The 23,982-nt window shown below is 48.6% G+C and overlaps 1 protein-coding gene across 15 annotated transcripts in view; it reads right to left on the bottom strand.

Moving 5' to 3' along the window:
• The window catches only part of LOC138755891 (anion exchange protein 2-like), a 356,627-nt gene that overhangs the window by 37,399 nt on the left and 295,246 nt on the right, over positions 1 to 23,982 (bottom strand). For all 15 annotated transcript variants that reach the window (XR_011352609.1, XM_069922672.1, XM_069922674.1 and 12 more), the window contains 5 exons: positions 13,239 to 13,374; positions 10,915 to 11,098; positions 6,356 to 6,458; positions 2,956 to 3,140; positions 289 to 505 (listed from right to left, as the gene is read on the bottom strand). Coding sequence is in view for 14 of the 15 variants with exons in the window: in XM_069922672.1 (XP_069778773.1) it covers positions 289 to 505; positions 2,956 to 3,140; positions 6,356 to 6,458; positions 10,915 to 11,098; positions 13,239 to 13,374 (825 nt within the window). In the remaining variant the exon portion in view is untranslated. The remainder of the gene's footprint in view (positions 1 to 288; positions 506 to 2,955; positions 3,141 to 6,355; positions 6,459 to 10,914; positions 11,099 to 13,238; positions 13,375 to 23,982) is intronic.

Here is a 23,982-nt window from a genome sequence, read left to right as displayed (position 1 = left end):
TTCTTCTCTCAGAATTCCCTGCCCCTGAGGGTGTGGGAGGTCGGAACTCTGGGTAGATAAATACTTGGAAAAGGTCGAGGAATTGAGGGTCAAGGGGAACTAGCACAGAAGAGGAGGTGGCCACCTGCTCCCAATTTCCTGTGTGACAACTGAGTTGAGTGCTCTCTGGAGAAGCTTGAGAAGTGAGAAAAGCTGAGGAATGTGGTCAGAATGAGATGACAGAACAGTGAAGGTTGGTGGGAGCCGAGGCAATTGGAGGTCTTACTGGTGGTTTGGATGCTGGCTCACCTCTCTCCTCCACACTCTTGACCTGTTTTGACCACACCTTCTCCTCTTTGGCCTGTCTCTTCTTCAGCATCTTGCGCTGGAACTGAGCGACGGAGAGTAGCAGCTCTTCTCCAGGGACGTCAGAGGGAGGGATGACGATGCTGCTGTCCAGGAACTCATTGATTGCATTCAACAAATCGTTCCGGTCATCGGCCAGGTAGGCAGCTCGATGGAAGTTCTGTAAAACGAGAACAAAGTGAAGTGGCTAGAATCCGATGGTACAGGAAATGGAGCAAGAGACGGAGAGGGTATGTAAGAGGGGGTAATGGAGTGGGTAAGTGATGAGATTGAGAGGGTATGGGAGAACAAGGGAAGTGGGAATGGAAATATTATTCCTCTTGAGCTGAGAACATGGAAAATTACACCACACAAACAGACCCATTCGGTCCTTCTAGTCTGTGCTGAACCATTTTCCTGCCTAGTCCCACTGACCTGCACCCAGGCCATACCCTCCAATCCATGTACCTGTCCATATTTTTCTTAAGTGTTAAAACTGAGCCCACATTCACCACCTCAGCTGACAGCTCGTTCCACACACCCACCACTCTCTGTATGAAGAAGATCCCATCAAATTCCCCCTAAACTTTTCACCTTTCACCCTTGACCCATATCCTCTGGTTTTTTATCGCACCCACCCTCAATGAGAAAACCCTGTCTACATTTACTCTGTCTATCCCCTCATAATTTTAAATACCTCTATCAAATCTCCCCTCATTCTTCTACACTCCAGGGAATAAAGTCCTAACCTGTTTAACCTTTCCCTGTCACTCAGTTCCTGAAGTCTGGGCAACATCCTGGTAAATCTTCTCTCCACTCTTTCTATCTTATTGATCTCTTTCCTGTAGTTCAGTGACCAAAACTGCACACAATTCACCAAATTTGGCCTCACCAATGTCTTGTACAGCTTTACCACAACATCCCAACTCCTGTACTCAGTACTTTGATTTATGAAGGCCAAGATGCCAAAAGTTCTCTTCACAACCCTGTCCACCTGTGACGCCACTTTCAGCGAATTCTGTATCTGTATTCCCAGATCCCTCTGTTCTACCCCACTCCTCAGTGCCCGACCATTTCCCGTGTCTGTCCTTTCTTGGTTTCTTCTTCCAAAATGCAACACCTCACACTTGACTACATTAAATTCCATCTACCATTTTTCCAACTGGTCCAGATCCCTCTGCAAGCTTTGAAAGTTTTCCTCGCTGTCCACAATGCCTCCGATCTTAGTGCCATCTGCAAACTTGCTGATCCAATTTACCACATTATTATCCAGATCATTGATAGAGACGACAAACAACAATGGTCCCAGCACCGATCCCTGAGGCACCACTAGCCACAGGCCTCCAGTCTGAGAATCAACCATCCACTACCATGCTCTGGCTTCTCCGTATCGCCAATGCCAAATGCTGTTTACTACCTCATTATGAATACCAAGCGTCTGAACCTTCTGGACTAACCTCCCCCTCCCGTGGGACCTTGTCAAAGGCCACATGGCAGGAGCTTGTCTTGCCTTCCTTCAATTTATGTAGCCTGTCGGAACAAGATCCTCCTCCTCACCACACTCTTAATTTTGCTGGATCTTACTACTGGAAGTCACAGAGCTTTACAGCATTGAAACAGCCCCTTCGGCCCAACATCCATGCTGTACAGACTACTGCATTGCAGTCTCAGCATCTGCAGACTTTCCTGTTTAAATCCATGCAAGTGAGTGAAGTTCAGGGGGATCACCATTTCCCAGTGGACGGATCACCACAGAGTAGCAGCAGGTCCAACAACTACAAAAGGCAAACGGCACTCTGAGTTGCAGAGTAGGGGGGTGGGGTTGCAGTTGGACAGGTGTTGGTGAGGCCTCTCCTGGAAAACTGCCCTCAGTTTCAGTCCCCTTATCTATAAAAAGACCAAGGGACTCTGGAGGCAGTCCATGGGAGATTCACAGTTAATTCCTGGGATGGGAGGACTGTCCTTCCAAGAGAGACTAAATGGTTTGGCCTTGTGTTCCTTCGAAGAATGAGGGTGACCTTGTTCAAAAACCCTGAGGGGGCTTGACAGGGTCGATCTTGGAATACTCAAATGTGCTGGAGAAACTTAGCAGGTCACACAGCATCTGTGGGAAGTAAAGAGCAACCAACATTTCGGGCCAGAGTCAGACTTCCCTGTTCAACAAGGACCAATGTTGGGATGTTTTCACTTGTGGGAGAGTCTTGAACAAGGGGCATAACTACATTAATGGCCCTGGCATTCAAAATGGAGGTACACTGAAGTTCTTCTCACAGAGGTGGGGAGTTTGCAGAATTCCCTGCCTCAGTGGGTGGGGAACCGGATCAGGGGAAGTATTTGCTGGGAAGGTTGGGAAGTGTTGATAGATCCAGGTAAAGGGGGTGGAGGAATGGCACAGAAGTGGAGTTGAAACCAGGATCATAGGGAATAGTGGGGCAGGTTTGAGGCCTCCCATGTTGCTTCTTCCTTGTGTCCTCTATAATAACATTAACCCCCCAAACCTACCTACTTCTTCTCCTTTCACAGTCAGTGCCATCTGATGAATATTTCCTGGAATGTACATTAGTTCTGGAACACTTGTTTACACTTTTCCCCGAGCTTGGACTGATTTTTTTCACAAGCCCATGACCTCACCTTGTCCGACATGAGGGTGGAGATGGAGCGGCCGATCTCGTGGTAGTCCATGTTGCTGGTGGTTGGTCCCAGCAGGATGAAGAGGAAGCGGACAGGGACTGGAACCTCCAGCACCGACTCCAGCTCCACTGCTGTTTGCAGGCGAACGTAGGCCATGGTCGGATGCTCCAGGAACTCAACACATCCTAAAGGGAGACAGGAAGGGCTTCACTTTACAACACTACACTCGAAGGGGGAAAAGAAGCTGGATACAAAGTTAAACTCCCTCTGCACTGTCCCATCACATCCTCCCAGTGCAGGGACCATGGGTTAATACCATGTCCCTCCACAGTGTCCCATCAAACAATCCCATTGCAGAAACTGCATGGTTAACATACAGAACAAACTCCATCTACACTCTTCCATCAAACACTCCCAGGGAAAGGGCAGCAGGGGTTAGATACAGAGTAAAGGTCCCCCAAAAGTGTCCTGTTACACACAGCCAGGCAAGGAAAACATGAGTAAAGTCCATTCACACTGTCCCACCCAACACATGAAGAACAGCACAGGTTAGATACAGAGTGAAGGAAATAGGTCTATGTACAAACCACGCTTATTCTCATGAGGATGAAAGGAGCAACATCCACAAGAAGGGCTTCCTGGATGACAAAGGAAATAGAATGGAAAATAAAGAAGGAAGTTTGTGACAAACGTCAGCTCGAGAAAACAACAGAGATTCAGGCAAAATATAGAATATAAAGGAAATTAAAGCACGCATCAGGGTGGAAGGATGGTCATCAGATCAAGTGGCTGATTCAGGAAGTGAATTGGGACAGCAGATGCAGTGGGAAGAAGACGGACATCTCTCCTCATAGAGGTAGGCAGGCAGACAGTGACACAGAGACCTTCCCGACCTCAGGCAGTTCTGAACACTCTCCAGTGACTGAGACTACAGAAATCTGGAGGAACAAGGGCGGAAGGATGGCTGGAGAAGAGAAGGATGGGTTGGGTATCCACAGTGGAAGCAGGTGGCCATCACGAAAGGCAGCAGGGCTCAGAGCTTGCCCGCAGCCAGAACCAGCTCCAGGCTGTTACTTCAGTCACCGCCCTACATTCTGCTGGCAGCAGTTACCGAGGGGCCTGGCATATTCCTTCCCGTTCCCACTCTGATCACACCCTGCACTCTATCCACAAATGCCGTCTGGGCTGCAGAGAGCTTCTGCTGAAGTTTCAGATTGCCAGCATCTGCATTTCATGCATTATCTCAAACGTAGGTGGACGAATATTCTCAATGGTTCTGACTGAGTATGGGAAAGTGACTCAGCCTTTTGGATATTCACCCTGTCGAACGGAATAATCATGGATCTGAAACATTGACCCTGGCCCTCCACAGTCCTGCTGCTATTTATGTCTTTTTGGATTTCCAGCACTGCTGCCCTTGGAGAAAAGAGACTGGAACCTCCAGCACCGAAGATACTTTGGCAAATTTGTGTGATTATCATCCAGAGGGATGATGGGTGTTCAGGCAGCCAGCCCTGAGCTGGACATGTAACCATCAAGCTCTGCAGCAGAGAAACCCAGCCTTCGTCTGTGGTGAACTATTAATCTGCCTTGTCCCATGGACCTGCACCCAGATCACACCCCTCCCGCCCATGTCCCTGTCCAAATTCTTCTTAAATGTTAAACTTGAGCCCACATTCACCACTTCAGATGGCAGCTCGTTCCACACCCCCACAACTCTCTGTGTGAGGAAGTTCCCCCTCATGTTCCCCTAAACTTTTCCCCTTTCACCCTTAATCCAAGTCCTCTGGTTTGTTATTTCACCCACTCTCAGTGGAAAGGCTTGTTTGCATTTACCTTGTCTCTGTCTCCCATAATTTTAAATCCCTCTATCAAATCTCCCCTAGTTCTTCTACGCTCCAGGGAATAAAGTCCTAACCTGTTTAACCTTTCTCTGTAACTCAGTTCCTGAAGTCCGGGCAAAATCTCTGCCTTTTTCAATCTTATTGATATCTTTCCTGTTGTTAGGTGGATGGCACAGTTACAGTAGAAGTTAGTGCAACACTGTTACAGCGCCAGCGATCGGGATCGCTGTCTGTAAAGATTTTGAATGTTCTCCCTGTGCCTGCATGGAATTTCCAGGGGGCTCTGGTTTCCTCCCACCTCCAAACGTACCAGGGTGTCAGTTAATTGGGTGTAATTGGGTGGCACAGGCTTGTAGACCAAAATGGCTTCTTATCGTGCTGTATGTTTAAATTTAAATTTTAAAAATTTAAAACTGCACACAATGCTCCAAATTTGGCCTCATCAATGTCTTACACAACATTTTCCATAACATCTCAATATTTTGATATTTGAAGGCCAAGATGCCAAAAGCTCTCTTTACAACTCTATCCACCTGTGACGCCACTTTCAGGGAATTCTGTATCTGTATTCCCAGATACCTCTGTTCTACCGCACTCCTCAGTGCCCGACCATTTACCATGCATGAACTTTCTCGGTTTGTCCTTCCAAAATGCAACACCTCCCACTTGTCTGCATTAAATTCCATCTGCCATTTTTCAGCCCATTTTTCTAGCTGGTCCAGATCCCTCTGCAAGCTTTGAAAACCTGCTTTGCTGTCCACGCCTCCAATCTTAGAGTCACCTGCAAACTTGCTGATCCAATTTACCACGTTATCATCCAGATCATTGATATAGATAACAAACAACAATGGTCCCAGCACCGATTCCTGAGGCCCCCCTCTAGTCACAGGCCTCCAGTCTGAGAAGCATCATCCACCTCTACTCTTTGGCTTCTCCTGTCCAGCCATTGTCGAATCCAGTTTACGACCTCACCATGAATACCTGGCGTCTGAACCTTGCTGACCAACCTCCCATGTGGGACCTTGTCAAAGGCCTTACTGAAGTCCATCTGCCTTGATAATGTCCACAGCATCCTCCTTTTGTTCCATATTATGACACAATGGTGCAGTTGGTAGAGTTGTTGCCTCACAGCTCCAATGATCCGCTCCTTGGGTACCGCCTGTGTGTATTTTACCTGTTCTCTCCTGACTGTGTGTTCCCCTCTCCACTGTCCCAACACAGCTCCAGCTTGAGTTTGAGACACTGCAAAGTTCTGTATTGCCCCAGAAAACATACGTCTGGGTGGGTCTAAGGATGTACACATTTGTGGACAGGAATACACCCAAGATCTATTTGTGGATAGATCTCAGCAGAGTTGCGCCCTCCCACAATACTCCTCCTGAATATCCCGGGGTTGAGGTAGGAAAGCCTTTCACAAGATGTCATTAAGTGGCCATGATTGTATGATAATATCTGCATGGCTCCAAAGCGGGGGCATCTTGTGAAAGAAGCCACAAGTAAAAGAATAGGCACACTGCCGGATCTTGACCAGGCAGCGAGAAACACGCAGTCCTCACCTACAAGTACAACGGTGGCCTCTGCATTGGAAGGGATTTTCTCCATCAGCTTGAGTTCATGCTTTGATCTGGATCTGGTCATCTCGGACATTGGACATTCTTTCTGTTGGGGAGAGAGAGAGCAGTTACAGGCAGATTCCAACCAGCTTTCAAGGAGGAAGAGAAAGAGAGTGAGTGAGAGAGAACTGCAGCAAATAATGGTGCAGCAAGAAGAGAGAAACAGTGAGCACAGAATGGGGTGGGGAGAAATGGGACATGAGAGGAGGGAGAGAGAATCAGGGGAGGCAAGATGAGGGAAGACAGTGATTGGAAGCCACAGATACCCTGAACTCCAGGAGATCTCTTCTCTGTAACTGCTGTATCAACACCAAGCAGAAGCAGAATCACTCTCACACTGAGGAATGAGAGATGCTTCAACGTATCGATGACTATAAGCTTAATGCCATGAAACAGCATTCCACATGAACACCCCAGATCCTGACCTCAGCGTCCATTCCACGTGAACACTCCCGATCCTGACCTCAGCGTGTCCATTCCACGTGAACATTCCCGATCCTGACCTCAGCGTGTCCATTCCACGTGAACATTCCCGATCCTGACCTCAGCGTGTCCATTCCACGTGAACATTCCAGATCCTGACCTCAGCGTCCATTCCACGTGAACACTCCCGATCCTGACCTCAGCGTGTCCATTCCACGTGAACATTCCCGATCCTGACCTCAGCGTGTCCATTCCACGTGAACACCCCCGATCCTGACCTCAGCGTGTCCATTCCACGTGAACACCCTCGATCCTGACCTCAGCATGTCCAATCCATGTGAACACCCCCGATCCTGACTTCAGCGTGTCCATTTCACGTGAACACCCCCAATCCTGACCTCAGCGTGTCCATTCCACGTGAACACCCCCGATCCTGACCTCAGCGTGTCCATTCCACGTGAACACCCCCGATCCTGACCTCAGCATGTCCAATCCATGTGAACACCCTCAATCCTGACCTCAGCGTGTCCATTCCACATGAACACCCCCAATCCTGACCTCAGCGTGTCCATTCCACGTGAACAACCCCGATCCTGACCTCAGCGTGTCCAATCCACGTGAGCACCCCCGATCCTGACCTCAGCATGTCCATTCCATGTGAACACCCCCAATCCTGACCTCAGCGTGTCCATCCAATGTGAACACCCCAGTTCCTGACCTCAGCGTGTCCATTCCACGTGAACACCATCCGATCATGACCTCAGCGTGTCCAATCCACAGTTTATGTAAATAACTGGATGAAAATGTAGGAGCGTGGGCTAGGAAGTTTGCAGATGATACTAGGATTAGTGGAGCAGTGGACAGTGCCGAAGGCTACTGAGGAATAAGAGAGATCAATTCCAAATATGGAGAGAGGAAAGGAAGTTTAATCCAGGCAAGATTGAGGTGTTACACATTGGGAGTTGGTGTAAGGGGGATATATACAGTAAACACCATTGATGCAAAATGATCTGGGACTAGATCAGTGAAAGTGGCAAGCCAGGTAGTTCAGAGGGTAAAGGAGGCGATATGGTACGCTTGCCTTTATTGGGTGGGGAACTGTGTACTTGCTGAGTTTAGAAGAATGAGGGTGGTTCTCATTGAAACTTAATGAGGACTGGACAGAGTGGATATGGAGAGGATGTTCCGTGTGGTGGAGGGAGTCTGACAAAAAATATTCATTTAGAACAGTGATGAAGATATAACTGTGGAATTTGTTGCCGCATTCAGGTGTGGAGGGTGTTGGGAATATTTAAGATAGAGATACATAGGTTCTTAATTTGGGAAGGGAATCAAGGATTATGAGAAGAAGGCAGGAGAATGGGGTTGAAAAGGGTAGTAAAGCAGAGTGGATTTGATGGGCTGAGTGGCCTAATTCAGCTCCTGAGAATAAGCAAGTCATATGATAGCAGGTGAGGCCTAACTTGGGATATTGTGTGCAATTCTGGTCACCCCATTACAGGACGGACATGGAGACATTGGAAAGGGGACAAAAGAGGTTCAATGGTATGCCACTGGTTTAGAGGAGATGAGTAATGGGGAGAGGTTGGACAAACATGGGCTGTTTTCTCTGGAGTGTTGGAGACCGAGGGGGGACCTGATAGGCATTGATAGGGTGGACAGTCGGAATTTTTCCCCAAGTAAAAGTGTCAAACACTGGAGGACGTGTGTTAAATGAGGTGGGGGGTGGGGGAGGGGGGGGCGGGTGTAAGTTTCAAGGAGATGTGCGGGGCAAATGCTTTTCACAGAGAGTGGTGGGTGCCTGGAACAAGCTGCTAGGGATAGTGGTGAAAGCAGATACAATGGGAGCACTGAAGGGAATTCTACATAGATACATGAATGTGCAGGGAATAAAGAGATTTGTATTCTTCAAGTAGTAGTTCAACCTGGGCGGCCTGTTCCTGTGCAGTACTGTTCAGTGTGACATCCAACCTCATTGACCAATGAACAGTGAGAACCGCCCACCCTACTGAACTCAGCCCTGTCCAATCAGCAGTGAGAACTGCCCACGCTATTGGCCTCAGCCCTGTCCAATCAGCAGTGAGAACCGCCAACCCTACTGGCCTCAGCCCTGTCCAATCAGCAGTGAGAACCGCCCACCCTACTGACCTCAGCCTTGTCCAATTAGCAGCGAGAACCGCCCACCCTACTGGCCTCAGCCCTGTCCAATCAGCAGTGAGAACCGCCCACCCTACTGACCTCAGCCTTGTCCAATTAGCAGCGAGAACCGCCCACCCTACAGACCTCAGCCCTGTCCAATCAGCAGTGAGAACCGCCCACCCTACTGACCTCAGCCCTGTCCAATCAGCAGTGAGAACCGCCCACCCTACTGACCTCAGCCTTGTCCAATTAGCAGCGAGAACCGCCAACCCTACTGGCCTCAGCCCTGTCCAATCAGCAGTGAGAACCGCCCACCCTACTGACCTCAGCCTTGTCCAATCAGCAGTGAGAACCGCCCACCCTACTGGCCTCAGCCCTGTCCAATCAGCAGTGAGAACCGCCCACCCTACTGGCCTCAGCCCTGTCCAATCAGCAGTGAGAACCGCCCACCCTACTGGCCTCAGCCCTGTCCAATCAGCAGTGAGAACCGCCCACCCTACTGGCCTCAGCCCTGTCCAATCAGCAGTGAGAACCGCCCACCCTACTGACCTCAGCCTTGTCCAATCAGCAGTGAGAACCGCCCACCCTACTGGCCTCAGCCCTGTCCAATCAGCAGTGAGAACCGCCCACCCTACTGACCTCAGCCTTGTCCAATCAGCAGTGAGAACCGCCCACCCTACTGACCTCAGCCTTGTCCAATCAGCAGTGAGAACCGCCAACCCTACTGACCTCAGCCCTGTCCAATCAGCAGTGAGAACCGCCCACCCTACTGACCTCGGCCCTGTCCAATCAACAGTGAGAACCGCCCACCCTACTGACCTCGGCCCTGTCCAATCAACAGTGAGAACCGCCCACCCTACTGACCTCGGCCCTGTCCAATCAGCAGTGAGAACCGCCCACCCTACAGACCTCGGCCCTGTCCAATCAGCAGTGAGAACCGCCCACCCTACAGACCTCAGCCCTGTCCAATCAGCAGTGAGAACCGCCCACCTACTGACCTCGGCCCTGTCCAATCAGCAGTGAGAACCGCCCACCCTACTGACCTCGGCCCTGTCCAATCAGCAGTGAGAACCGCCAACCCTACTGACCTCAGCCCTGTCCAATCAGCAGTGAGAACCGCCCACCCTACTGACCTCAGCCCTGTCCAATCAGCAGTGAGAACCGCCCACCCTACTGACCTCAGCCCTGTCCAATCAGCAGTGAGAACCGCCCACCTACTGACCTCGGCCCTGTCCAATCAGCAGTGAGAACCGCCCACCCTACTGACCTCAGCCCTGTCCAATCAACAGTGAGAACCGCCCACCCTACTGACCTCGGCCCTGTCCAATCAGCAGTGAGAACCGCCAACCCTACTGACCTCAGCCCTGTCCAATCAGCAGTGAGAACCGCCAACCCTACTGACCTCGGCCCTGTCCAATCAGCAGTGAGAACCGCCCACCCTACTGACCTCGGCCCTGTCCAATCAGCAGTGAGAACCGCCCACCCTACTGACCTCGGCCCTGTCCAATCAACAGTGAGAACTGCCCACCCTACTGACCTCGGCCCTGTCCAATCAACAGTGAGAACCGCCCACCCTACTGACCTCGGCCCTGTCCAATCAGCAGTGAGAACCGCCCACCTACTGACCTCGGCCCTGTCCAATCAACAGTGAGAACCGCCCACCCTACTGACCTCGGCCCTGTCCAATCAACAGTGAGAACCGCCCACCTACTGACCTCGGCCCTGTCCAATCAACAGTGAGAACCGCCCACCCTACTGACCTCAGCCCTGTCCAATCAGCAGTGAGAACCGCCCACCCTACTGACCTCGGCCCTGTCCAATCAGCAGTGAGAACCGCCCACCCTACTGACCTCAGCCCTGTCCAATCAGCAGTGAGAACCGCCCACCCTACTGACCTCAGCCCTGTCCAATCAGCAGTGAGAACCGCCCACCCTACTGACCTCAGCACTGTCCACTGTCACCTTGACCTCGGTCTCTGCCGTCTCCCCCATCAGGGGCTGTGTGACAGAGGGTTCAGACGTCGGGCCAATGTGATTCTGGCTGTTATGGTGACTTATCAGCGACCCCAGGCTCGCTGTCGAGATGTTGCGCGAGAACGAGAAGTCCTTGTCCTTGTTGGGGTGGCTTGAAAATTAAGGAAATGCATCTTTAATTCATCTTGTCTTTCAACACATCCAAGCACAGCAACAGGCCCTTCCAGCTCACGAGCCTGTGTCGCTCAATACACCCAATTAAAACCCCAGTACATTCTGGACACTGGGAGGAAACCAAAGCACCCGGGAAAAGCCACGTACCTACAAACCCCTTACAGTCAGCGGGGGATTCGAACCCAAACCCGATTGCTGGCACTGTTACAGCGTTTTCACTAACTGCTACCCTAACTGTTCCGCACATTTAGTTTTGACCGAAGGAGCACAGAGAGAAACAGCAGCTGACTGAACACATGCTGTCCATTGACGCTGATCTTACACTGATCCCATTCCCTTACACGCCAATCATTTTGCCCAGATTCTACCCACCCCCTCCACCCACACACTAGGGAGAATTTCCAGTGGTCAATAAACCTTCCGACCCACACGGCTTTGGGATGTGAGAGCAAAATGGAGCACCCGGTGAAACCCACGCAGCCACAGGGTGAACGTGCAAACTCCACACAGGCAGCATTTGAGAACCTGGTTCTGGAGCTGGGAGTCAGCACCTCTACCTGTTGCATCTCATGCCTTGGTTCCCACCATGTAGCTCCTCACTGGGGAACAGAGGTCTTCACCTGCTCTCACCAGAGAACCAGGGCTGGCACGTTTATTGTCGTGGTTAGCGCAACGCTGTTACAGCACCAGCGATTTGGACGGGGGTTCGAATCCCGCGCTGTCTGTAAGGAACTTGTACATTCTCGCTGTGTCTGAATGGGTTTTCCACGGGGGCTCCGGTTTCCTCCCACCCTTTAAAATGTACTGGGGATGGAGGCCATTTGGGTGCAATTTCGACCCTTGTGGATCGGAAGGGCCTGTTATCGTACAGTATGTCTAAATTTAATTTTAAGAATGTGGAGTAAACCTGTGTTGTGGCCACAGGGGCTGTAGGAGGTGGATAGGAGAGGATCTAATCCCTCAGCAATTGGAGATCAGTTTTAACATACTGAACTGACCCAAAACGCTTCACTCGGCAGTTCCCAAACACACTCAAAACAACAACAGGAGATGTTCTGCCCAGGACACCAGTGAAGGGGCTCCAGCACCGCTGACTGCTCCAAGTGCATGCCACAGTTGGAGGTAATGGCAGGCACAAAGTAAAGGCAAGTCTTGATCTCAGGTGAGAGAGAGACCAAGAGGGAAGGGCCGAAAATTCCAAAGCGCTGCACTCTGCCCATGTTTTGAGGGAGCAGTGCCTGTGTTTCAGGTGGAGCACCATGTAAAGCCTGTGTTCGAACCCCACCGTGTTCTGCCTGCGTTTGAACAGCACCGCGCTCTACCTGTGTTTGAGAAACTGCACCGCGCTCTGCCTGCGTTTGAACAGCACCGCGCTCTACCTGTGTTTGAGAAACTGCACCGCGCTCTGCCTGCGTTTGAACAGCACCGCGCTCTACCTGTGTTTGAGAAACTGCACTGTGCTCTGCCTGTGTTTGAACAGCGCCGTGATCTACCTTAGTTTGAGAACTGCACCACACTCTGCCTGCGTTTGAACAGCGCCGTGCTCTACCTGTGTTTGAGAAACTGCACCACACTCTGCCTACATTTGAACAGCACCGCGCTCTACCTGTGTTTGAGAAACTGCACCACACTCTGCCTGCGTTTGAACAGCACCGCGCTCTACCTGTGTTTGAGAAACTGCACCGCGCTCTGCCTGCGTTTGAACAGCACCGCGCTCTACCTGTGTTTGAGAAACTGCACTGTGCTCTGCCTGTGTTTGAACAGCGCCGTGCTCCACCTTAGTTTGAGAAACTGCACCACACTCTGCCTGCGTTTGAACAGCGCCGTGCTCTACCTGTGTTTGAGAAACTGCACCACGCTCTGCCTACATTTGAACAGCACCGCGCTCTACCTGTGTTTGAGGAACTGCACCGCGCTCTTCCCGCATTTGAACAGCACTACGCTCTACCTGTGTTTAAGGAACTGCACGCGCTGTGCCCGTGTTTGAACAGCACCGTGCTTTACGTGTGTTTGAGGAATCGCACCGCGCTCTGCCTGTGTTTGAACAGCACCGGGCTCTACCTGTGTTAGAGAAACTGCACGCGCTCTGCCTGCGTTTGAACAGCGCCGCGCTCTACCTGTGTTTGAGGAGCAGTGCCCTTAATATGTTGGCCCGATCCTCAGCTTTGATCTGGTCTGAGATGATCATCTGTTCCACCACTTGATGTGCAATACCCGGCAAACTTTTCTGGTCCAAGTCCAAGAGAACCGTTCCTGCATGAGGACAAGGAGACTTCGATCGACAAGAGCTCGAGCATCTGGTCACCTCCCCAGTACCTCAAGGTGGACAGCGTGTGGGGGAACATGGACGTTAGCTCGTTGGCAGCTCAGTTCTCAGTCCGTGGATCACTGGATAATCCCAGCCCCCTGGCTTGAGTGTTGCAGGGCCGGAGTTGATTGACAGTGTGGCTTCCGCTCCCATGCACACTCTCGCTGGCAGCCACGCAAGTAGATGCTGGGCATCAAAGCCCCCCGCAGCTGTGATGGCTTCCTGCGTTGAAGAGTTAGCCGCAGCCAGTACACGAGGAGACAAGCACCCCTGGCACATCCCTCAGCCTGAATTTATCACATCACACCTTGCGTTTACCTCACAGGTCTGATGGTGGGGAAAGCCCCACGGTGATTCACAGGTCGACAAGCAAGGCAGGCACCTGAAGGAGCAGCACCAAAGTGGAGTGATTAAAACTGGGAGCAGACCGGCAACGCAAGGACTGCAGGGCAGGCACTGTCTTCTCAGACAATCTTAATAGAACAGGGGGAAGTCGCATTGCTTGTTAGAGAAAACATTACAGCGGGGCTGTGACAGGATGGATCGGAGGGCTCGTCCAGTGAGGAAATTTGGGTGGAAGTGAGGAATGGGAAAGGCATGAAAACACCAATGGGGGTGTATTACAGACCCCCTGATGGGCCGAGGGAATTAGAGGAGCAAATTTGTAAGGAGACAGCATATATGTGTAGGTGGTGATTGTAGGAGATTTTAACTTCCACACATTGACTGGGACGCCCATACTGTAAAAGGGCTGGATGGGTTGGAGTTTGTCCGATGTGTTCAGGAAGGTTTTCTGAATCAATACGTTGAAGAACCGACTAGAGAGGGGGCCATATTGGATCTCCTATTAGGGAGCGAGATTGGTCAGGTGGCAGAGGGGAACACTTTGGGTCCAGTATCATAATACTATTAGTTTTATGTTAATTATAGAGAAGGATCGGGCTGGGCCTAAGGTTGAGATTCTTGATTGGAACAAAGCAATTTTGAGGAGATGTGGAAGGATTTAGAGGGAGTGGATTGGAGTACAGAGTTGGTGTGTCCCTGTGAGGATTAAAGGAAAGGTTAGAAAATATCGGGAGCCTTGGTTTTCAACCCTTGGTTTGGAGGAAGAGGGATGTGAAGAACAGGGATAAACAGCAGGGAACAGATGAAGTGCTTGAGGAATAGAAGGAGTGTAAAAAAAATGCCAAGGAAACGAGAAAGGCTAAAAGGAGAGATGAGGCTGCTTTGGCAGGAAAGGTAAAAATAAATCCAAAGGGTTTCTACGGGTACATTAAAAGTAAAAGAATGGTGAGGGATAAAATTGGGCCTCTTGTGGATCAGAGGGGTCGGCTCTGCGAAGAGTCAGAAGAGATGGGGGAAATTTTAAATGATTTCTTTTCTTCAGTGTTCACCAAGGAAAGGAATATTAAGCCAGGTGAAGTGGGGAAATCTGGTAGTGAGGTCATGGGTAAAAAACAGATTAATAAGGAGGTTGTACTGGCTGCTTTAGAGAATCAAGGTGGATAAATCTCCGGGTCCTGACAAGATATTCCTTAGAACCCTGATGGAGGTTAGTGAACAAATAGTGGGGGCTCCGACAGAAATATTTAAAATGTCACTGGCCACGGGGGAGGTGCCGGAGGAGTGGAGGTTAGATCATGTTGTTCCACTGTTCCCCGTGAGTCTGATGTTGGAGGTGGGTAAATTAATAGAGAGTGTTCTTAGAGATGGTGCATACAATTATTTGGAAAGGCAGGGATTGATTAGGAGGAGTCAACATGGTTTTGTATGTGGTAGATCATGTCTAATAAAACTTATAGAGTTTTTCGAGGAGGTTACAAAGAAAGTTGACAAAGGGAAGGCTGTGGATGTTGTCTATATGGACTTTAGTAAGGCCTTTGACAAGGTTCTGCAGAAGATAGTGAGGTTCAATAATTAGGTATTAAGGTTGAAGTCGTGAAATGGATTCAACAATCGTTGGTTGGGAGATGCCAGAGAGTTGGGGTAGAAAATTGTCAAATTGGACGCCAGTGACTAGTGGATTTGCCTCAGGGATCGGTACTGGGTCCATTGTTGTTTGTTATATAATGATCTAGACGATAGGATGGTAAATTGGATTAGTAAGCATGCAGATGATACCAAGATTGGTGGTGTTGTGGACATTGAAGAAGGTTATAAAGGCCTGCAGTGGGATAAAGGCCAGTTAGAAGAGTGGGCTGGAAGATGGCGGATGGAGATTAATATTGATAAATGTGAGGTTCTACATTTGGTCGGACCAATCAGCAAAGCTCATACATGTTAAATGGGAGACAGTTGAGGAGTGCAGTAGAACAAAGGGATGTAGGAATTCTGGTACATAATTCCCTGAAAGTGGATCAGAGTATTGGGTACAGGAGTTGGGATGTCATGTTGAAGTTGTATAGGGCATTGGTAAGGCCAAATTTGGAATATTGTGAGGAGTTTTGGTGACCGAATTATAGGAAGGACATAAACAGAATAGAGAGAGTGGAGAGAAGATTACGAAAATATGGCCTGGGTTTCAGAGTTTGAGTTACAGGGAAAGGCTGGGACTTTATCCCCTAGAGTGCAGAAGATTGAGAGGTGATTTGATAGAGGTATTAACATTATGAGGGGGACAGATAGAGTCAATGTGGACAGGCTTTTTCCACTCAGAGGGGGGGAGATTCAAACAAGAGGACATGGATTGAGATTGAAGGGGAAGAAGGTTAGGGGAAACATGAGGGGGAATTTCTTCACTCAGAGGGTGGTGGGAGTGTGAAATGAGCTTCCGGCCAAAGTGGTAGATGCAGGTTCGATTTTAATATTTAAGGAAAAGTTGAATAGGTATATGGACGAGAGAAGTTTGGAGGGTTATGAGCTGGGTGCGAGGCAATGGGACTAGGTGGGAGAAATTATTCGGCATGGATTAGAAGGGCGAACTGGCCTGTTTCTGTGCTGTAATTGTTATATGGTTAACAGTACAACTAACGGTAAAACATCCAAACACCTGAGCACACACTCTGCTTCCCAGCACAACCCATCAGCAGACCCCACCATTGTTAATCCAGCTCCTCCTCATTGATGGACACCCACACTGCACCTCATCACTAGCTGGGCTTCAAAGGAATATAAACATGGGACTTGGAGGCCATTCGGTCCCTCCAACTATGACTAGATCACAACTTTCAACCTCAGACCATTTTCTGGCACCAGCCGCAAGCCCCTCGTCTTCTTCAGGACAGGGGTATGCTTCTTCTGCAGGGTTTTGTAAATCTGGGATGGCACAAGTGTCCCTTATGACCACACCTGCAAAGGGTGCACCCAGCTGCAGCTCCACAGAGACTGAGTTAGGGAACTGGATTTGAATCAACTCCGGATAATTGGCAAACCATTTAGGACTGAGATGAGGAGGAATTTCTTGACCCAGAGGGTGGTGAATCTGTGGAATTCATTGCCACAGAGTGCCGAATTTGACAATGTACAGGCATCACGCTAGCCGCTACACTAACCGTGCCACCCCACAGAGGTATGTTTAATTTTAACAAAGAGTGGTGGGCCTTGCTGAGACTGGTAGTAGGGGTTGGTAGATAAAAATTCATAACTAATGTTTCGGGCTTGAGCCCTACATCAAGGTTAAAAAAAAAGGAACCTCAACGAGACCTAGGGGTCACAGTACATCAGTCAGTGAAGGTACAGCTGGTGGGGAAGACCTGGGGGTGACAGGGCATCAGTCAGTGAAGGGTGGGACACAGGTGCAGCAGGTGGGGAAGACCTGGGGGTGATGATACATCAGTCAGCGAAGGGTGGGTCACAGGTACAGCAGGTGAGAGAAGGGACCGACACGATTGACAGGAAGGATATTAACTCAGAAGATGCGGAATCTATATGGGTAGAACTGAGGAATAGCAAGGGGCGGAAAATGTTAGTTGGGGTGGTATATAGGCCTCCAAATAGTAGTCTAGAGGTGAGGGAAGGCCTAAAAAGAGAAATTAGAAAAGCGTGCAATAAGGGAACAGCCGTCATCATGGGAGACTTTAATTTGCATATAGATTGGACTAGTCAAATTGGTAAAAATACTGAGGAGGAGGAATTCCTTGAATGTTTACGGGACGGTTATCTAGACCAATATGTCGAGGAACCAACTCGGGAGCAGGCCATTTTAGATTGGGTATTATGCAATGATAAGGGGCTAATCAACAATCTTGTTGTGCGAGGCCCTTTGGGTAGGAGCGATCACAATATGATCGAATTCTCACTCGACATGGAGAGTGAAGAAATTAAAACCGAGACTAAGGTCCTGAATTTAAATAAAGGGAATTATGATGGTATGAGACGGGAGTTGAGTAAGATTGATTGGGTGGTGTTTATGGGGGAGTTGACTGTGGATAGACAATGGAAAGCATTCACAGATCTAATGGAGAAATTGCAAAAATCATTTATACCGGTTTGGCATAAAAATAAACCAAAAAAGGTGACTCAACCGTGGATAACAAGGGAAATTAGAGACAGCATTGGGTCCAAAGAGAGAGCATATCAATTGGCCAAAAAAAGTACCGCAACCGAAGACTGGGAGCAGTTCAAGATGCACCAAAGGAGGACAAAGGGATTAATCAAGAGAGCAAAAATAAATTACGAAAGTAAGCTTGCGGCAAATATAAAAACCGACTGCAAAAGCTTTTATAAATATGTCAAGAGGAAAAGATTGGTGAAATCCAGAGTAGGTCCTTTGCAGTCGGAATCAGGGGAATATATAATGGGGAATAAGGAAATGGCAGACCAATTAAATCCTTACTTTAGTTCTGTTTTTACAAGAGAGGATACAAATAACCTCCCAAGGATGTTGGGAAACAGAGACTAATGCAAGGGAGGAACTGAAAGAAATAAGTATCTCTAAGCACATGGTCTAGGGGAAATTGATGGGATTGAAGGCAGATAAATCCCAAGGGCCTGATAATCTACATCCTAGGGTACTCAAGGAAGTGGACATTCAGATAGCAGATGCTTTAAGAATTATTTTCCAGAACTAGATAGACTCAGGATCAGTACCCATGCATTGGAGGGTAGCTAATGTTACCCCACTATTTAAAAAGGGGGGTAGAGAAAAAGCGGGGAATTATAGGTCGGTGAGCCTTACATCAGTAGTGGGCAAAATGATGGAATCCATTATTAAGGATGAAGATCCTGCTGAAGATCCAGCTGCGCTGGATGGGTCACGTCTCCAGAATGGAGGACCATCGCCTTCCCAAGATCGTATTATATGGCGAGCTCTCCACTGGCCACCGTGACAGAGGTGCACCAAAGAAAAGGTACAAGGACTGCCTAAAGAAATCTCTTGGTGCCTGCCACATTGACCACCGCCAGTGGGCTGATAACGCCTCAAACCGTGCATCTTGGCGCCTCACAGTTTGGCGGGCAGCAGCCTCCTTTGAAGAAGACCGCAGAGCCCACCTCACTGACAAAAGGCAAAGGAGGAAAAACCCAACACCCAACCCCAACCAACCAATTTTCCCTTGCAACCGCTGCAATCGTGTCTGCCTGTCCCGCATCGGACTGGTCAGCCACAAACGAGCCTGCAGCTGACGTGGACTTTTTACCCCCTCCATAAATCTTCGTCCGCGAAGCCAAGCCAAAGAAAGAAAAGAATAGAGGAGCATATGACTAGCAGAGAAGGGATCGGACGGAGTCAACATGGATTTACAAAAATTGTGCTTGACAAATCTATTGGAATTCTTTGAGATGGTGACAGGTAAAATAGATGGGGGAGAGCCAGTGGATGTGGTGCACCTGGACTTCCAAAAGGCCTTCGATAAGGTCCCGCATAAACGACTGGCTTCCAAAATCAAGGCTCATGGGATTGGGGGCAAAGTATTGATGTGGATTGAGAACTGGCTGGCAGGTAGAAGACAGAGAGTTGGGATAAATGGCTCGTTTTCTGAGTGGCAGGCGGTGACCAGTGGGGTGCCACAGGGATCTGTACTGGGACCCCAGCTGTTCACAATTTACATTAATGATCTGGATGAGGGGATTGTATGTAATATCTCCAAATTTGCAGATGACACTAAGCTAGGAGGGGTTGTGTGCACGGAAGAGGGGGGTCAGGAAGCTCCGGTGTGATTTGGATAAATTGAGGGACTGGGCAGATCCATGGCAAATGCACTACAATGTGGATAAATGTGAGGTTATCCACTTTGGTAATACAAACCGGAGGGCAGATTACTATTTGAATGGCAATAGATTAAGAGATGGGGAAGTGCAGAGAGACCTAGGGGTACTTGTACATCAGTCTCTGAAGGCGAGCGTGCAGGTAGAGCAGGCGGTTAAAAAGGCAAATGGTATGTTGGCCTTCATATCAAGAGGGTTTGAGTCTAGGAACAAGGATACCTTACTGCAGCTGTACAGGGCCTTGGTGAGACCCCACCTGGAGTATTGTGTGCAGTTTTGGTCACCTTATCTAAGGAAGGATGTTCTTGCAATGGAGGGAGTGCAGAGGCGATTCACCAGGCTGATACCTGGAATGGCAGGAATGACTTAGGAGGAAAGATTGCGCAAATTGGGATTGTACTCGCTGGAGTTTAGAAGATTGAGAGGGGATCTCATAGAGACCTATAAAATTCTGGCAGGACTGGACAGAATGGATGAAGATGGGATGTTTCCAAGGATGGGAAAATCCAGAACCCGGGGCCATGGTTTGTGGATAATAGGCAAACCATTTAGGACCGAGATGAGGAGGAATTTCTTGACCCAGAGGGTGGTGAATCTGTGGAATTCATTGCCACAGAGGGCAGTGGAGGCAGGTTCATTAAATCTATTTAAGAGGGAATTAGATCTATTTCTTCAGTATAATGGTATTAAAGGTTACGGAGAGAAGGTGGGGACGGGGTACTGAACTTTAAGATCAGCCATGATCTCGTTGAATGGCGGAGCAGGCTCGAAGGGTCGAATAACCTACTCCTGCTCCTATCTTCTATGTTTCTAGGTGGGAAAGACCTGGGGGCTGATGGGGGATCAGCCAGTGAAGATAATGACCAACTTGGGTACAAATGTAGCCACAGTGTCCAATTTTCAGACTCTAACCCTTTTGTCAATGAAGATGGTCTGACCCAGGCCTGCAATTTGTGCACAACACCTAGATGCCTCCATATTGGTGGTATTGTGGACAGTGAGGAAGATTTCCATAGCTTAAAAAGAGATATAGGAAAGCTAGAGGAGTGGGCTGGGAAATGGCTGATGGAATTTAATACAGATAAGTGTGAAGTGTTGCATTTTGGAAAGGCAAATCTAAATAGGTCATATACATTAAATGGTAGACAATTGAGGAGTGCAGAGCAACAAAGGGATTTAGGAGTTATGGTAAATAGTACCCTCAAGGGTGATACTCAGGTAGATGGTGTGGTGAAGAAGGCATTTGGAATGTTGGCCTTCATAAATCGGAGTATTGAATTCAAGAGTAGGGAGGTTATGATGAAATTGTACAAGGCATTGGTGAGGCCAAATTTGGAGTACTGTGTACAGTTTTGGTCACCAAATTATAGGAAGGATATAAACAAAATAGTGAGAGTGCAGAGAAGGTTCACGAGAATGTTGACAGGATTTCAGGGTTTGAGTTACAGAGAAAGGTTGAGCAGCCTGGAGCTTTTTTCTCTGGAATGTAGAAGATTGAGGGGGATTTGATGGAGGTGTTCAAGATTTTAAAAGGGACAGAGAGAGTCAACGGGATAGGCTTTTTTAATTAAGAGTAGGGGATATTTAAACCAGAGGCCATGGTTTGAGATCGCAGGGGGAAAATTATAAGGGGAACATGAGGGGAAATTTCTTCACGCAAAGGGTGGTTGGGATGTGGAATAAGCTTACGGCAGAGGTGGTTGAATCAAGGACGTTATTTACATTTAAGGAAAGACTGGATAATTACATGGAGGGGAGAGGATTGGAGGGGTATGGACCAGGTGCTGGTCAGTGGGACTAGGAGGGTGGGGATTTGTTCCGGCATGGACTAGTGGACTAGTAGGGCCAAACTGGCCTGTTCTGTGGTGTATATGGTTATATTGTTATATTATATGGTTATACACTGCTCATCTGCTGTCTTTTTCCATTCAGATATTGAAGTATCATAGATACTCAGCGACTCTGCTCCCACGGCACCCACACTCCCATGATGAGAAAGAAATTTCTTCTATCACCAACCTGAATGGCTGGCCCCCTAATTCTAGAGTGAGACTTCTGGATCTGGAGCAGTTAGGAACGACCGTAACCCTGCACCACCCTGGCAAGCCCTTTTGGTCATTTCACTGAGATTCCAGACAATACAACCACATGACAAACCCACCATACCAGGAACCAACTGTAACCCTGCATCACCCTGGCAAGCCCTTTTGAACATTTCACTGAGATCCCAGACAATACAACCTCATGACAAACCCACCATACCAGGAACCAAACGAACAAATCTTCACTCCTTCCTTTCACATGGAGATGTAAACCTGCGGGAGATTCCAGATGCAGCCTAACCGGGACTTTTGACAATAGGAGCATGAACCAATGTGCTGGAGGAACTCAGTGAGTCGAGCAGCGACCATGGAGGGAGAAGGAAGGGCCGACATTTCAGGTCAAAACCCTTCATCAAGAGTGATGGTGTTGAGAGCAGGAGCATGGGGGGTGGGAAATGAGTCAGTGGCCAGTAGGGATTGGTGAACCAGAGAGGGGAGAAGGATGACAGATAGATGGGAAAGGTGAAAGATGGAGTGGGAGTAGGTGACTGACAAGTGTCAGAGAGAGAGAGAGAGGAGAAAAGATAAGGTAGAACAAGATGGAGTGTGAAAGAGAAGACAGATGGTGGAGGGGCTTATGGAGTGTTCTCGTGCTCTCCTCTTGCAACAGAAACCAAAACGCTGTCACCCTGATTAAAATCGGTTCTGCTTCATTCCAATATATTGCGGATTATGTGAAAATTGCCAGTATCATGGGCAACAAGAAAGGTTCTTGAAGTTTAGGTCATATACATTAAATGGTAGACAATTGAGGAGTGCAGAGCAACAAAGGGATTTAGGAGTTGTGGTAAATAGTACCCTCAAGGCTGATACTCAGGTAGATGGTGTGGTGAAGAAGGCATTTGGAATGTTGGCCTTCATAAATCGGAGTATTGAATTCAAGAGTAGGGAGGTTATGATGAAATTGTACAAGGCATTGGTGAGGCCAAATTTGGAGTACTGTGTACAGTTTTGGTCACCAAATTATAGGAAAGATATAAACAAAATAGAGAGAGTGCAGAGAAGGTTCACGAGAATGTTGACAGGATTTCAGGGTCTGAGTTACAGGGAAAGGTTGTGCAGACTGGGGCTTTTTTCTCTGGAGCGTAGAAGATTGAGAGGGGACTTGATCGAGGTGTTTAAGATTTTAAAAGGGACAGACAGAGTAAATGTGGATAGGCTTTTTCAATTAAGAAAGGGGGTGATTCAAACTAGAGGACATGGTTTAAGATTGAAGGGGGAAAATCATAAGGGGAACATGAGGGGAAATTTCTTTACGCAGAGGGTGGTGGGGATGTGGAATGAGCTTCCGGCAGACGTGGTCGAGGCGGGATCATTGGTTACATTTAAGGAAAGACTGGATCGTTACATGGATAGGAGGGGAATAGAGGGGTATGGACCGGGTGCTGGTCAGTGGGACTAGGAGGGTGGGGTTGTGTTACGGTATGGACTAGTAGGGCCGAACTGGCCTGTTCTGTGCTGTAAATGGTTATATGGTTATATACAACATAGGGGTGTGAATAGTGTTGAAAGTTACAAGAGGATATAGACAGGATGCAGAGTTGGGTAGAAAAGTGGCAGCTGAGGTTTAACCTGATTAAGTGTGAGGCGGTGGTTAATGGTAAGATTCCTAATATTGAAGAGCAGAGGAACCTTGGGGTCCAAATCCACAGTTTACTCAAGGATGCCACACAGGTTGACAGGGTAGTTAGAAAAGGCTTATGGGATGCTGGCCTTCATTAGTTAGGGGATTGAGTTCAGGAGTCATGAGGTAATGTTTCAGCTCTATAAATCTCTGGTGAGAACACACTTGGAATATTGTGTTCAGTTCTGGTCACCTCATTACAGAAAGGGTGTGGAAGCTATGGAGGGGGTGCAGAGGAAACTGACTAAGATGTGGCCTGGATTGGAGAATGTGTCTAATGAGGCAAGCTGGAGAAAGCTGGGGATTTTCTCTTTGGAGCGTAGAAGGACGTGAGGTGACAATAGAAGTCAATAAGATTATGAGAGATACAGATACAATGGCCAGCCAGCACCTGTTACCTGGGGTGCTAGTATCAAGCAGCAGAGGACATCCGTACAAGGTGAGGGGAGGAAACTTTAGGGGAGATGTCACAGAGGTAAGTTTTGTTTACACAGAGTGGTGGGGGCCTGGATGCATTGCCAGGGATGGTGCTGGAGGCTGATACAATTGAGCACATTTAAAAGATTCTTAGTCAGGCACACGGATGCAGGAAAAATAGAGGTTTGTGGGTGTGAGATAGGGAAGTTTAGTTTGTTGAGTAGGTTTGTATCGATTGGCACAACATCGTGACTGAAGGGCCTGTA

This window comes from Narcine bancroftii, chromosome 2 (assembly GCF_036971445.1).
Source record: "Narcine bancroftii isolate sNarBan1 chromosome 2, sNarBan1.hap1, whole genome shotgun sequence".
NCBI lineage: Eukaryota > Metazoa > Chordata > Chondrichthyes > Torpediniformes > Narcinidae > Narcine > Narcine bancroftii.
Note: the sequence above shows the minus strand (reverse complement) of the source record. Positions and strands in the feature narration are given on the sequence as shown.